Source organism: Portunus trituberculatus, chromosome 17, assembly GCF_017591435.1.
Source record: "Portunus trituberculatus isolate SZX2019 chromosome 17, ASM1759143v1, whole genome shotgun sequence".
Classification (NCBI taxonomy): domain Eukaryota; kingdom Metazoa; phylum Arthropoda; class Malacostraca; order Decapoda; family Portunidae; genus Portunus; species Portunus trituberculatus.
Genome location: NC_059271.1, coordinates 25,745,159 through 25,762,144, shown reverse-complemented (window position 1 = coordinate 25,762,144; position 16,986 = coordinate 25,745,159). Strand labels below are relative to the sequence as shown.

The window sequence follows — 16,986 nt, the reverse complement described above, 5'->3', positions numbered from 1 at the left end:
CTGGATGTTCTCTGGACCGATGAGTCCACCTTTACTGTGACTGGCAATAGAGGTGAAAATGTGTATCGGCGTACGGGTAGCAACCCTCTTGATCCCCGGTACATTCAACAAACAGTGAAATATCCTGATTCTCTCATGGTATGGGGAAGTTTTAGTGGAAGGGGACTTGGGAGCCTTGTTGTACTACCAAAAAATGTAAAAGTAAACCAATATGTTTATTATGAACTCTTGACCACCTGGAGGATTCTTTTAATAGTTCAGGTGCTACCATCTTTCAGCAAGATCACACCCCAGCCCACACTGCTCATAGTGTTACTCAGTGGCTTGAAGACTGTCATATACCTTACATAGCAGACTGGCCAGGCAATAGTCCTGATATTAATGCAATTGAAACCTGTGGAACCACATTAAACTAGATCTACAGGGTAAAAATACCAGCTCTGTGCCCAAGCCCGAGGCAGCCATTCGCCAATCCTGGGCTAGTATAACCCCTGCACTGCTTACCAAGTACGCCACTTCCATTCCAAACCGTCTTTGTGAGATCATCGCACGTAAAGCCACCCATTAGATGTAAGGAGTGAGCTTTTGTTCATTGATTTATGACTCATTCATTCTCCTCATCACTTATTCTCGCTAACCGTTCGTACTTCCTTGTCGAGCACTGTATATATATATATATATATATATATATATATATATATATATATATATATATATATATATATATATATATATATATATATATATATATATATATATATATATATATATATATATATATATATATACAGTGGAGACTCAATACTCAAACTTAATTAGTTCCAAATGGCCGTTCGAGTATCAAAAGTTTGACTATTGATATCTATAAATCAGATAATTCGTTCCAGCCATTGCCAAACCCAATTTTAGAAAAAAAAAAAAAAAAAAAAAAAAGGTTTAATTTTGCAGTCACTGCTAGCATTGGTGCAAAGAAGCAGGGTTAGCCTGTCTTTCATGGGCTTGTGTCCTGGCAAACATTTCTCTCCCTTTGTTATATAGATCATGTTTGGTAGTTTTTTTTCAAAAACAGGCCAGTTTCATCACAATTAACCCCTTAAACTCAGGGATGTTGGGATTTTTAGCTCGCGCTAACTCAGGAGGTTTGGCGAGGAACACAAATTAGCATGTATTCACATACTGATTACAGTTGGAAATTCAATAAATAAGTGAGAACAAATGGTGTTCTGCCCACAAGCAACTCTTCCTCTTTGCAATACAAAAAACCAGAAGTCTCTAGATGCTATGGTTACCAAAATATCACAGGTTGAATGAGGTGGTAACATCGATGTAAGTGGCCTTGCATCCGATCGGGTCCAGCGGCCTTGGCCAGAGTGATAGAAAATGGGCCCCTTGTATCCTCTCTCTCTCTCTCAATCAAAATGTTTGCAAAATTATCTAATTTGTATATTTTTTGCAAAAACATATTTAAAATACATACAATAGAAGTTACTGGTGGTGGTGGTGGTGGTGGAATATCTTCCCTCTCGGTGGTTGAACCTCCTATATCTGTAAAAAGCCCAGAACATCACTATCTTTGCTCTCTATTACTGTAGAAACTGTTAATTCCAAAGCCCTTCTGATACCACTCTCATTCAAAAGTTGTCTCCCCGCAACATGGCGAGAGACCTGAGGTGTAGAAGTAAGGCGCGCGGGAGAGGTGGCGGAATCAGACACCGTGAAATCACTGTCGCTCCCACCATCCATTGTGGGAGTTGGTGACACAGTGACATATAGCATATGTTTACTCCTGACTTGGGGGCTCGCCGTGCCTTACAACAGAATGAATTCCAGTTCTTTTCTTAAAATTCACAAACCACCCTTTACTTGGTTTAAAATCATCATTGGAGTCAGATGTAGTATCAGAAATAAGATCACGATCCAGCAGCCTAGCCTTCACACAAATTATGCACTCTAACAAAGAATCACCAGCCATCTGCCTTTGGTTTATCCAACCAACAACTTTTCCATTTCTTCCACTGCCGCAGGTTGCTTCAATTGCCTTTTTATACCAATCGCCACATCAGCTCTTTTAATGAGCTGTCTTCTTCAGTATTGTGGCTACTGTAGATTTAGCCATACAGTACTCAGCTGCAAGATCGGTTATTTTTCCTCCTTTCTCGTATTTATCAATAATCTCCTTTTTCCTTTCGATGGTTGTCACTACATTCTTTCTTGTAGGCTTATTCTCACCACTAACAAGCCTCTTCAGTGCCATTGTTAGCTTCTAAAAAAAAAAAAAAAAAAAAAAAAAAAAAAAAAAGAGAAAGCGCAAGACAATGTTTTTCTTACAACAGCGAAGGATAAACTGGCTGCGGGGGACCGGTGGGGAGCGTGGGGCGGCAGGACGGGAGAGACCCTTTGTTTACAGCTATGTGGATGGACGTTCGACTAATAGGTATTTTTTCGAGTATTAAGTCGAACTTTTGCATTCGACTATTGAAAAGTTTGACTATTTAGACGTTAGAGTATTGAGTCTCCACTGTATATATATATAAGCACACACAAAGATATTCCCTGATTCACAAAGTTAAATTTCAGCCAGCCATTCATAAATTGTGTTGCTCAAGAGTTGCTGATTTTTTTAAAAATATTTTGAGTATATAGTTCTCCCTTGAGTTTTGTGTTTGCTGTCTTTCAAAGCAACCACACTAAACATGAGTATCATGAAACTTGAGATATATAAAAGAATGTTAAAAAAATTGTCTATTACAAGAGGTATAGCATAGCTAACTTACACATTTCATGATAATAATTGTGAGGACCTATAAAAGGATTTCAAAATTATTCACTTTGCTAAACCGTCTTTTAATGTTTTTATTATTTTCATGATGTATATGATTTATCTAGTAAGTTTTAAAAATGTTAAAAAATAAGCTGGCATATTGTGGTTCAAAGTTCAAAACAGCCTGCATACAACAGGTTGAAAATTACTTCATTTATACTAATTATTTATTGTTTGTGATTTCACAATAATTCAGTCTTTAACAATTAAGACAATCAATTATATATTATGTTCATTACCTGATCAATGTTGAATTCATTTACTTTACAATTCTGAATGCCAATTGCCTGATATGAATTAAGTGTATTAAATGAACATAATTTTCCTTTTCAAAGAAGCACACAGGTCTAGGTAAGTGATGCATGGCATGACTTAACATTACATGATACAAGCCTTTATCTCTACTTCACATCAGTATATAGAAAAAACAATTAAATAAAAAGATATGCAAGTTAATAATAATATAAGTATCATCATAAATTCAGTTATGCAATAGGAAGAAATAAAGATATAAATACAATAATAAAATACAATAAAAAAATGAATAATTAGATAAATAACACATGAAATTTTAAGTAATAACAAAATGGATTCAAACAATAACTACACACGTTACCTAACAACCCAAGATGTGATTGCACTATTCTTCAGCTCTCATATGAATGTTGGTCTACAGCAAAGCACTTGGCATACAACATTTTTGACTTATGACCAGCACATTGCATACCTGACAAAAAAATATTTGATTTTCAAATTTTTATCAAGATGGCTAACTTGAGTATGACCAATATGTCACTTGCATAAATATCAAATCAATTAGTGATTCTACAGATACATTAGTTAATGACAAACACTATCCTGTGCATAGTGAAATAAAAAGACATTATTTTTACACATTTTACTACACCTGTAAGAGATAATTTCTTATTTTCCTTAAATTTGGGATTTGGATTGGTTGGATAGTAAAAAAAATATATATAATAATAATTTGTCTCCACTTAATCATCTCTGGTTCTGCTGCACTTAGTGCATTTTTTTTTTATTAATTTTTTTCCAACTGGTGGAAAATTTTAAACCATATAAAATTGCTACTTATGGTAAATTGAACAATATTCTGTAAATATATGTACTATAATTATGTTTTGAAAGGAAATGCATTTTATGAAACACCAAACTGATCAATAAATTCACACTAAAAGTGTATGTCAGGTCAGAGAGCAGTCTGCTGCAGCATCAGCGTTAAAGTGAAATTCATAATTATTATAACAATGCCATTTTGTTCTTTCTCAAGTAAACAAATGAATAAATAAAAAGCAATAATAATAATAATAATAATAATAATAATAATAATAATAACAATAACAATAATAATAATAATAATAAAATATAAAATGATAATAATAATAATAAATAATAAAAATAAATCAAGGTAGAAATAACAAAAAATGCATACATACAAATATATTAGCTGCACAATAATAATAATAATAATAATAATAATAATAATAATAATAATAATAATAATAATAAAAATAAATATTTGGATTGAGAATCTTGTCATAATGCAAACTAATATAAATCAGTCAAATTGTAGGGTTATCCATTAAAAAACACAAATAAATAAAATTAAAGAAATTGCAGCAGTAGCAAACATATTCATTCCATATAGCAGTAATTGCTGATGTTTTTTTTGTTTTTTTTTTTGCTGTTGCATGGTGAGACTTGTAAATTGATGAAAAGAAACAAATGCTTGAAACACAAGAAAATACCAAATAATAAATATCTACATTATGATCAGGCACACTAAGTTTAGAACAGCATTTTTCCTACTGCAGTATAATCCCAGGCATTTCCTTATGAATGCTTAATGAATCCTCGTCAGTTCCTCAACGGTTTTGATGAGGTCATCTGGAGTGGCTTCAGACTTCATTCCAGAGCCATCATTAATCTGAAAATGTAGTAGACTTATGAATTTAGGTTTGCAGGGTGTGGAATGGAAAGACAAGGACAATCTATGATAAACTTGCAAAGTGAAGCTATTGATATAGGAAAAGAGCTATATAACTGGTGCTTTAAAAAATTAATGGAAGTTACAAAATAAACAAAAGATTACAAGTCAGGGAATTAAAAGAAATATTCATACATAATTCTGTGTGAAGATGATGATGAGTAGAGGAGTTTGAGTAGCTGAAAATATTATATATATATATATATATATATATATATATATATATATATATATATATATATATATATATATATATATATATATATATATATATATAGATACAGTAAAGTCCCGGGTTACGTCGGTCTCGAGTTACGTCAAACTCGTAGTTACGTCAGTCCACTATAAGGCAATTTAAGATTAAAAAAATTGAAAATTTATAAATCGTAAAGCGCGGGATTTATTGTTATTGTTGGTGGTTACCCGTCACACTGCCCACCTCACGCTTGAATACAATAACACCCTGCCTCAGTTCCACCACACCGTCGCCCCTGGCAAGAGTGTTATCCTACTTCTGCGTTTACTGACTCAAGTTCTTAGTATCTTGCTCAATGGCACCAAAGAGAAAACTCTTTAGTGACAGCAGTGATGCTAAGAAAAAGGAAAACCATTACGCTACAAGAAAAAGAGGACATAATTAAAGACATGAGAAGGAGGCAGCAGCTGTGTGAGGGAGGAAGAAGAAAACGGGAAGCCCGTTACCATGACAACGGGGAGGTTGACGACCTTGAGGGTTCGCGCACCCATCACAACAATAACAACTCCGGAGCCTTGCCAGGGCCACACGACACTCGCAGCTCACTTGCACCGTATGCACCTGTCTGCTGATCCCTATTGCCCTTTCCTATTGCATTTCCTGCCCCGCTGCCCACGCTTCTACTCCCACCGCACTGCACTACGCTCCCAGCTGGGCGTCACAACATTCGACCTGCCCACCCTCCTGGCGGCCTCAGGGCCACCCCTCTCGGCAACCTGCAGTCCTTCACATTCGTGGCCCTAATCAACAACAAAAACAAACTTGTGTTTCATATTCCTATATAGTTGTAAATAATATAACAATATAATCTTTAACTTACCTGAATGACCATAAACAATGATTGGTTGAAAACTCGATAATATGCTTTGAAATGTACGGAAACTCGAGTTACGTACAAAATCGACTTACGTCATGTTTCAGGAACGTAACTCTGACGTAAACCGAGACCTTACTGTATATATATATATATATATATATATATATATATATATATATATATATATATACTGTTGAATTTGGATAAGTCGGACATTCCCTTTTGTTGGACCAACCTTTCCCCCTATTAGTTAGCAAGGGTCAACAGTATATATATGTATATATATATATATATATATATATATATATATATATATATATATATATATATATATATATATATATATATATATATTTTTTTTTCTAATTTATATCATGTGGACTTTTCATGGGAATTTATGGGCTAAAGGAGATAATTTTTGGGAACTTCCTATCTGAAAGCCAACCTGCAAGGGAACCATTACCCCTGAGTATGGAAGCCCTAACTACACTTGGACTGTACCCACGATTCGAACCCGTGTGATTGGAGATCCCTTGGACCCCAAAGCACGGATGGTTCCATTGTACCACTGTACCATAATGATATTCATAATGGCAGTAGCATGAAAATCCAAGCTAGAATCTCTACTAAATCAAGCCAGGTACAATATCACATCTTGGATGTAAGTATAACAGCATTCACTGATTTATTTTTGCCCCCTTACAATGAGACCACAGCAGATGCAAGATACTTCCCAAAAATGTGGAGCATATACTAGTATTGATAATGGCAGAAGTGAAACCTCAAATATTTTTTTTTTTTTATGTTATGGCCTATAGCACCTATAGGCATACTTAAAGAGTATAGTGGGAAGTGCTGTTCAGCTTCCGCCCATTAGTGGCGCAGGCAATTCTATTTATAGTGGTACCTATATTAGGGCCCATATCACCAACCAAGTGCATCTTTGGTGAAACCACCTAGAATCTTGGTATCATGGTGACATGTAGGTAACTTTAAACCACTCAAAAAATGCATAGCTTCAAAGAGGTATATGATGGGATTCGAACCTACGTGTGGATATCTGCCCGATCCACGCTCACCACCTTATTCACTACACCACCACCTCCCTACTTATATAATCCCACTCTTATATACCATATATGCCACACTATAAGATGACTCTGTATACATGACAACCCCCAATTGTTTAAGGAAAAGTTTAGGTTTTGAGCTATTACCAGAGTATAAGATGACCCCCTTAACCTCTTCAATACCAAGAAGCTTTTCATATTCATCCTGGTTACTATTTGGTGATTTTATTCAGCTTCAGAACTTATGTGAGGATTACAGTAGTGAAGACTCTAGCTATAAATCTTCTAACCTCCAGACTCTTTCTAATGCAAATAAAATTGTCTACTCATACCGAAAAAATCTAAGTAAAAATGCATCTCAGTATTGAAGGGATTAATGGTGGAGGGTGCATCACCGACAAGCTACAAAATGCAGGGATTGCGTGGTGGTTGGTTGGTTCCCTCACTAAACTACATTATTATGGTAAAATTCACAATCCTTGTTCTTCACAGTTCCATGTGTTTCTGAGCTCCGAAATGGTAGGAATATGCATTACTTTCTTTTCTTGATGACTACGGTACTAATCGCTACAGGTTTATTGCTGCCATATTATGGGGACCCATAATATGGCCATTCCCTCACTACCACTGCCGCTAGTTTCAAAATATAGCCACCCTTGATTTATTAACCCCTTCCTTACCGCAAGACTGTTTTGTGGTATGTGCGTACCACGCGCAAAAGCGACCTCGTGGTACCGCAAGATGCCGTTGTGGTACGTGCATACCACACTAATACATTTCCGTGTATAACCGTGGCCTGAGTGCGGATTTTGCCTTTTTCATGCTCCACGTGGTTCACTATAAACAAACTAACGCTGGAGGCGTTATTTTTACCCATCCCAGTGTAACAAAACCACCCCCCCACTAGCCAATCAATATCGGAGTTCATTTTTCAGGCATAAACTAAAGCCAATCACTATTCTTTGATGTATATATTATTCCCACAGTTCCCTCAAGAACATCAGTTCTCTATTATCAGCCGTGGTGAGACTGTTCTATTGCTTCTAGCTAGAGATAATGGCATCTGCTTTTTATAGCAGCGATGAGGATTATCATAATTATGAGACAGATAGTGAGGATATACTGGAAAACTCTCCAGATGAATATGATTCAGACTATGATCCTGAAAAAGAAAGAGGAGAGAGTGATAGTGACAGCAGTGTTGAAACCCTCTCGGCAAGTGAGGGGGAGCAGCCTAGTTATGACTCTGCCTCAGGGCCACCCTCACCAGGTGTAGAGTGTGTAGTGCTGAATTTATGATTAGTGCACAATTTATGATTATGTTTATGTTTTCTTTTATTAGTAAAATTACAAAAATGTTTCGAGAAAAGTACATAACACTGAGTTAGAAAGAAATATAATGTGTAGATCTGGGCGTGAGGCACATGCGCACACAGGCAGGGGGCTGCGGTATAGGAGGGGAACGCTTTGTTTACATCAGGGGTTGGCTGCGGTAAGGAAGGGGTTAATCCAACAATTAGCTCACACTCAAATCCTGGGACACCTGTAGAATCAAGATCAAGATCAAGATCAAGCCTCTCGTGGACAACACATGCACCACTCACTCCCATAACAGCGTCACCAGCAGCTCGTCTTCACTCGCTCAATTTACCACCAAAACGCCCTGCAATGCGGCCTAGCGTTCCTAAGAAGACCAGGAAGTCTCTTACTCTCGAAGTGAAGCAAGATATTTTTCAGACATGAGAGGCGAGAAAACTATAGCATTGCTGGCCACCATCTTGACTCCATATACTGTCTCTACTATTTTCAAGTCAGCAGACTATTAAGAAGGCTGGTGAGACTGTATCTTCCTTGCAAGCTAAAAGAACCACCTGAACTCGTGACTCTACAATGGATAAAATGGAAAGCCTTGTGGAAATGTGGTACATAAGTTTTGTATGCGGTACAATGATGCGCCCTTTGTTTACATTCCACAGGTTGCCGGTTAGTGTCTTTCCCGTTTCACTTGCCCTCCCTTCATAAATTTAATATTATCAACATTATAAAGTTACGTACATACATACAGTAGCGTACATTATAATGACTTAAATTAAATTTAATTGCCTAAATATTAAACTTCACAATTTTTACTTTCATTAAACCTTTCACTGTACTATGATGCACTCTCGCTTTGCTTACTTTCAATGGAAGTTCAAGTCGGGTTAAACTTGTTATAATTGGTTCGCTTAACGAAGTGTTTTTTTAGGAACGTAACCCCTTTGTTAAGCGGGGCTTGCCTGTTTTTATATATATATATATATATATATATATATATATATATATATATATATATATATATATATATATATATATATATATATATATACACACACACACAGGCAACCCCGTTTAACGAAGGGGTTACGTTCCTAAAAACACTTCGTTAAGCAAAACTTCGTTAAGCGAACCGATTATAACAAGTTTAAGCCCTGATTTGAACTTCCATTGAGAGTAAGCAAAGCGAGAGTGCATCATACTACAGTAAAAGGTTTAATGAAAGTAAAAATTATGAATTTAAACATTTAGGTAGTTTAATTTGTCATTATAATGTACACTAATGTATGTATGCACGTAACTTTATAATGTTGATGATCTTAACTTTATGAAGGGAGGAAGAGTGAAACGGGAAAGACACTAACCGGCAACCTGTGGAATGTAAACAAAGTGTGCATCATTGTACTGCATACAAAACTTATGTACCACATTTCCACAAGGCTTTCCATTTTATCCATTGTAGAGTCACGAGTTCAGGTGGTTCTTTTAGCTTGCAAGGAAGATACGGTCTCACCAGCCTTCTTAATAGAGTCTTCTGACTTGAAAATAGAGACAGTATAATATGGAGTCAAGATGGAGGCCAGCACTGCTATAGTTTTCTGGCCTCTCTCATGTCTGTGAATAATATCTAGCTTCACTCGGAGAGTAAGAGACTTCCTGGTCTTCTTATGAACACTAGGCCAATTGCAGGGCGTTTTGGTGGTAAGTTGAGCTAGGGAAGACAAGCTGTTGCTGACGCTGTTATGTTTTGACTGGGGAGTGAGTGTTGCGCGTGTTGTCCACGAGAAGCTTGATCTTGATCTTGATCTTTATTCTATAGGTGTCCCAGGATTTTTCCTGAGGCAGCCCTTAGTACAAGCAGCTCCTGGTGTATTCAAAAGCCTGTCAGCTTGCGTGATATGGTGGGGCTTTCAAATTTGGCAAAAAATTAACTGGATAAAACTTCGTTAAAGCGAGTTTGGTGTTCGTTAAACGAGCAGATGGTAGTAAAATGAAACCTTCGTTGTAGCGAAAATTTGTTGTGTGAACCTTCGTTAAACGGGGGTTGCCTGTGTATATATATATATATATATATATATATATATATATATATATATATATATATATATATATATATATATATATATATATATATATATTCAATATAAACATGCGTGTGTGGCTACAGAATGAATTTCAAGGTAGTGTGGCACTTAATGTTCACCACAGAGTTAAAGGGTTGTATTTTATTCTTGGTATATAAGACAACCCCTTGATTTACGAGCCTCAAAACTGGTAAAAAAAAAAAAAAAAAAAAATCTTATACTCCGGCATATACTGTATGCTTATATTATTACATATCATATTATATTATGAAAAACTATTATCTACTACAAATATATTATTACATTTATATTATGAAAACTATTAACTTATTGTTCAATATATTACAAAAAAAAATAAATAAATAAATAAATAAATAAAATAAAATAAAAAAAATAAATAAAAGATAAAAAAAATAAATAAATAAACCTACCATAAGGCCTTGAGCAACCTCTTTCATCTTGTCAGGACTAAGATCGAGGAAGCTTTCTATCAAGTCACCATCAATGAAGCCCTCACAGCGATCTGTCTTGCGTTCAGTGCTGAAAAAGGTTCACACATATTGATAACTATTCATAAAAACAGCTGGAATACATTACACTACATATGCTGGTTGAATAACAATGGAAATTTATTAGCAGGAAATGATTGCCTGAAAAAAAAATTTATATATATATATATATATATATATATATATATATATATATATATATATATATATATATATATATATATATATATATATATATTTACACAGTGGAGACTCATTACTCAAATGTCTAAATACTCAAACTTTCCAATACTCCAAGTTCGATTTAATACTTGAAAAAATATCTGAAAGTCGAACGTCCACACACGTGGTTGTAAACAAAGGCTTCCTGGCTTCTCCCTCTCCTCTGTCCGCCAGTTGTGACTTGTGCTGCCACATTCATCAGAATAACATTCTCTTACATTATATCTGTAGTTTTTCATTTATAAACTTACATTAACACCAAAGGCTTATTATTATTAGTGGTGAAAATATCAGGTAATAAAACAGCCGTACATTTGGTCGTATACAAAGCTCTGTCATCTCCCTTCTTGCAGCCGCCACTGTACTGTTCTGATACTGTATTAGTGGTAATACTGGTAATACCGTAATACCAGTATACCGGATGCCAGTACGCATCCCGAGTCCTGCTGCAGTGTTGAGAATACAACTTTCTACTGAGTTCTGTCTGTAGTTTTTCTTTTAGAATCTTATGATAGCACCAAAGAGACTTATTAGTGATGAAAATAAGGAATCTGGTGAGAGTGCAAATGTTAGTGAGCCACAGCACTCCATTAGTGGATTCACAGGAAACACACAAGGAGAAAAATTACAAAGACATTTTCATGGATGGTGACTGGTCCTTCCGCAATCCCCGTCCTCCTCCCCACCATTCTGACCTCCTCTTCACCAGCCTTCACTTACAATATGTAAAATCAAAATTGTAAAAAAATAAAATAAATAAATAATAATAAATAAAAAAAATTAAAAAAAAAAAAAAAAAAAAAATAAATAAATAAATAAATAAATAAATAAATATATATATATATATATATATATATATATATATATATATATATATATATATATATATATATATAAATAAACTTGAAGTTTGCTAAGATTAGAACGAATTACCTGATTTATAGGTATCAATAGTCAAACTTTTTAATACTCGAACAGCCATTTGGAACAAATTAAATTTGAGTATTGAGTCTCCACTGCATATACAAAAGGAAGCTATGACAATTTTGCTCATACCCTTTCACATTAACACAACACACTAGCTAACAGGACTGTCATGAGACACCAATAGAGTCTAAAAGTGCAATTCAACCAAGGCAATACAGGCACAATGTAGCATGACACTTGGCAAGTTTATAACATATCTGTTGAATGTGACTTTCAACCAGGAGACATGTTGCCTGTGACATGGCTGTGTAGTATATGACAGGCTAATGTTTATGATGAATGCTCGAAAACCCATTTGTGGTCTTTGCCTTAGCCATACATTTCTCAAATTTAAATTAGTTATCTTCTGCATCAACTGATCTTGCTTAATCACCCATATTTTCTACATGCCCAGGCCAACATGACAAATTTAGGTCTGTTCAATCATCTAAAACAAGTTTTCTGTAGTTTCTCATTTCTTCATCAATCTTTGTTTCCTATACATATACACAATTTTTCTAATATTTTTGCTGTAACCATGGGTGCTCTTCAAATATTAAATATCTACATTAGTCAATTCTAAAGGTAGACATTTTTTGTCTGTTGTATCTTACCTAAAACTTCTATAAAAATCATGGTCAATCTTTCCAACAGATTTTATTACTCGTGCAAGGCGCTTCTGCATCTCAAGTAGCAGATTGTAAAGATCCAGGTGCAAACTTGTTACAAGACCTGAAAATATAAGAATGGTCTTAGAATGGTTAAAGAATATACCTTGCAACAAAAACACAAGGAAGTGAATGAAGATGTAGAAGATGCATGTATCTTATTATTATGACATGTAGCACATTTCAAATATAATTGTGTACTTGAATAATGATGATATTTACAATAAGATGTTGAGATAGCATTTGAAACCCTCAATCTGATGATAAATAACAACACTGCTTCTGGTCCTCACCTGGTAAAGCATCTATAGCTGCCTCAAGTGCTTTTGGAGTGGAGATAAAGAATATAGGCACTATCTATCTAACTATCCTCCTGTGTTCAAAATACAGGAATGATGTCACTCAATATGAAGGTTCACTCACCCAAGGCACCATGCACAGTGCCATAGAGGACACATCCCTGTGTAACTGTAGAGGCCTCTGGAACACCTTGCATCACTAATGTTCCATGGCGGAACACATTAACAAAGTCTCCAAGGTGAAATCTTCCAACCTCTTGCATCTGTTGCCGCTCTTCATCTGATGTTGCAGCACTGTAATACAGCAGATGAAATATAGCAATCAAGTTACATTTAATTATTTTTTATTTATATGTGTGTAATTTTTAGCTTATATATTTGATCTTACCTGTCCTTATGACATACAAAAAGATTGTTAGAATGTTCTGCCCCAAGAAAGAGTTCATCATCCAAAATTTCTATGGCCGTCATCCAATTTGGGTCATAATCTCGAGCAATCTGAAATTCATAATTAATCTTGTATTCCAACAAGTAAAACTTGAAGTTATATATGATGTATTGGTCTCTTTGACACAAAGAAAACACATGCAATTGACAGATCCATGACAACAATATTTTGGAGAATAAAAAGTTCTTATGCAACTAAACAAATTCATAGTGAGTCTTTCCTAGTCTGCACCCATTCCAATCCTAAGACCACAGCAGCTGCAGAATACTTCCTGCAGAGTGTCCTGCAGTCTAACTGGATCCATATAGACACTGGTCCTGCCAAGCTTTTCAGCTCATCAACTTTCCTCCTCTGACTGAATGTCTTCAGCCTCTTTCTCACCGCCAGAATGTTGCATCTCTTTCTATCTTTTATCACTATTTTCATGCGAACTGCTCTTCTGATCTTGCTTACTGCATGCCTCCCCACCTCCTGCAGCCTCGCTGCACAAGGCATTCTTCTTCCTCTAACTCCTATTCTGTCCAACTCTCTAGTGCAAGAGTTAACTTAACCAGTATTCTCTATCACATAGCTTTCTCTGGTAAACTCTAGAACTTCTTGCCTGCTTCTGTATTTCCATCTTCCTAAAACTTGACTTCTTTTAAGAGGGAGGTCTAAAAGACATTTGTCCCTGTCTTTTGGCTAACTCTCGATCTCTAAGGGAACTGGCAATTAAGTGGGATTTTTTTTTCATTTTTTGTTGCCCTCATTAAATTTTCCCTCTTACATAAAAAAATCATGCCCACACTCCACATCTAGGGTTGATGAGACCATGTTATTTCCATGCCCTCATCACTGTCACTCTCCTTCTGCTTCAATTATACTTTCACTAAGAAAAGTAATTTCTTGTCCCAACTCTCATAATCATTATAATTTCCTTGCAGAAAAAACTATATCCACAGTCCTTACCTCCTCAAAACTTCCTTCCAATGTCTTGTACTGGAGAAGTGTCATTGAGCGCATTAAGTCTCCTACAAGGATAAAGTCACCTTTGGTTTTCAGACAAAGGGCTGCCACATTATTAAAGTGGGAGCACTCTAGTCTCAATTCTCGTTCATTAGTCCACTCAAAGAGTCGTACCTGTAGGGAAATAAACAATTAAAAAGGACGATGTGACTGACAACAATAATTTCTAAAGATAATGACATATCAGCAAAGTTTTTATGATATTACTAGACAAAAGCATACCAATGAATGTGAATCTGAATACCAATCTTACATTAACCCCTTCAACACGATGATGCATATTTTGCATCATCAAGGCACTCATGACACATCCAGTGACGTGCATATAGCATCGAGGATGCTTTCTGCTAAGATTATATGTTTTTGTTCCCCAGATACAGTACGAGATCTTTCGTAATGTAGGTTGTATATGATATGATGGCATACTTGACTTTCATCATTATTACAAAGTTGTACGATTCACTTATACCAGGATAAATACCGATGCCCCCTGCTGGAAATAACCCTACTTTATTTATTTGTTTAATGGTACCAATACATTAGTTTACCATAAAAATTACATTTTTCTCATTTGTCATCTTCAGAAAATGGCTGAGAGAAGGCAAATTTCAATTTTTTTCTCTAAAATTTGCGTGGGTTTATTTCTTAATGTACATACCTATTATGAAAAATCACTTACCATCATCATTATTTCTGGAGAGAGAGAGAGAGAGAGAGAGAGAGAGAGAGAGAGAGAGAGAGAGAGAGAGAGAGAGAGAGAGAGAGAGAGAGAGAGAGAGAGAGAGAGAGAGAGAGAGAGAGAGAGAGAGAGCTGCCTCTGAGTCAAGTATCTCCCCACGCCTCCCCAGCCCTGACACAACGCTCGGAGCTGTTTTCTACTGCTTGGAATGAAGAGGTTAAAGCAGCAAATGCTACTCTGGGAGTGTGTTTTACTTAAGAGCTCTTTGGTGAAGTGTAACCACCTTTTTTTTTCTAGGGATGAAATGCATTTTGTTCTGTTCATTTTGTAGTTTGTAATGGTAAATATGTACAAGGAAGACAATTTATCTGCTCTGAGCTATGTACTTGTTTGTCAGAGGAGCTCCAAAAGGTGGGATTATGATTGGTCTCTCTGAGGGTGCTTCCTCACCTCAACAAGAAATCTTTCAATACAATGACACCTATACAGGTGTCATGATGCACCAATAGCATTTATACCTACTACACTTCACTGCTCTTTCTCAACACCAAAAGAGCTAGCAGACAAATTCTTGAAGGATCATATCTACAGGAGCAATTACATTGCTAGTGCTAGGTCAGTAAAGCAGGTATATCTAATAGTATGCATTAAAAAGAATAATAATAAATAAATAAATAAAATATATAAATAAAAGCTAAAAAAATAAAAATGTATAATCTTTTTTCAGCTGCTAATTTACAGCTCATAAAATCTTAATATCAATGAACACTAAAGATATGGAAAGCTAAGCAGAACAAATATATCTAGTATCTGTAGAACTCACTGTGCTGGAGATTGACGCCAATAACTTGCCCTGGAATTCACATAGAGAATAACATGCTCCCTTGATCTCCTTCTCTGCCACCTGAATTATGGAAGAGAGAGGGAGAAAAGAAATTAATATTATATACAAAATAACATGTACCATAGACTCTGAATACTTGACATGCATCAGGGACCTGTTTTCACAATAGCCTGAAAAATAGGTGGGGAAAATTTTCTACCTTGTATACCCTTTCATATTTTGGGGTCATATATCACTTCATACTTAGTACATTTCACTTCATATTGTTACAATGACAAATGATTCCTGAATCTAAACATCATACTAAAACCTTTGCAAATAAATAAGTATGAGAAATATGATGAGTTGAAGTGAAAAATAGTGTCTGCATTGTTTTTAATCCTTTTAGGTTATTGCAATAATTTGCAGTAACTTAGCAATAATTGCTAAAATAAACTATCCCATATTGTAGAACAAAGTCTTCTCAGTGCAATGATATCTTTAGATTTCTGATAAAACATTATATAAGAGGTAAATGGAATAATTAAGGATCATAACCATAACATCGCACACTACACAAACACTTGTCAGTCAGTCAGTCACAGAGTTTCACTCGCAGTTAGTAGACACCACCGCCTGCACTCCAGTCCTTTGTAGGATTTCCTGTAACTATGCCAAAATTGTGTATCTCTCTCTCTCTCTCTCTCTCTCCAGTAAAGTCATTATTTCAGTTAGTACTTTTGATAAAGAGGCTAGAGCTATGGTTATAAAGAGAAGGAAATAATTCCTTGACTGTTACTACATGGCTTAAAAATAACCACTGAGAGAGAGAGAGAGAGAGAGAGAGAGAGAGAGAGAGAGAGAGAGAGAGAGAGAGAGAGAGAGAGAGAGAGAGAGAGAGAGAGAGAGAGAGAGAGAGAGAGAGAGAGAGAGAGAATGAAAATTATTCAAAACTAGTCTGTAACATATTTCATGGTCAAACATGGTATTTATTCAA

The 16,986-nt window shown here is 35.5% G+C and overlaps 1 protein-coding gene across 1 annotated transcript in view; it reads right to left on the bottom strand.

Moving 5' to 3' along the window:
• Positions 1-2,833: 2,833 nt before the first annotated feature.
• LOC123505133 (DNA damage-binding protein 1-like) overlaps positions 2,834-16,986 on the bottom strand; it is a 62,861-nt gene continuing 48,708 nt past the window's right edge. The window contains exons 18-24 of the mRNA XM_045256221.1: positions 15,990-16,070; positions 14,431-14,601; positions 13,423-13,532; positions 13,159-13,328; positions 12,682-12,799; positions 10,802-10,910; positions 2,834-4,769 (exon numbers count right to left, since the gene is read on the bottom strand). Coding sequence (XP_045112156.1) covers positions 4,686-4,769; positions 10,802-10,910; positions 12,682-12,799; positions 13,159-13,328; positions 13,423-13,532; positions 14,431-14,601; positions 15,990-16,070 — 843 coding nt within the window. The 3' untranslated portion in view covers positions 2,834-4,685. The remainder of the gene's footprint in view (positions 4,770-10,801; positions 10,911-12,681; positions 12,800-13,158; positions 13,329-13,422; positions 13,533-14,430; positions 14,602-15,989; positions 16,071-16,986) is intronic.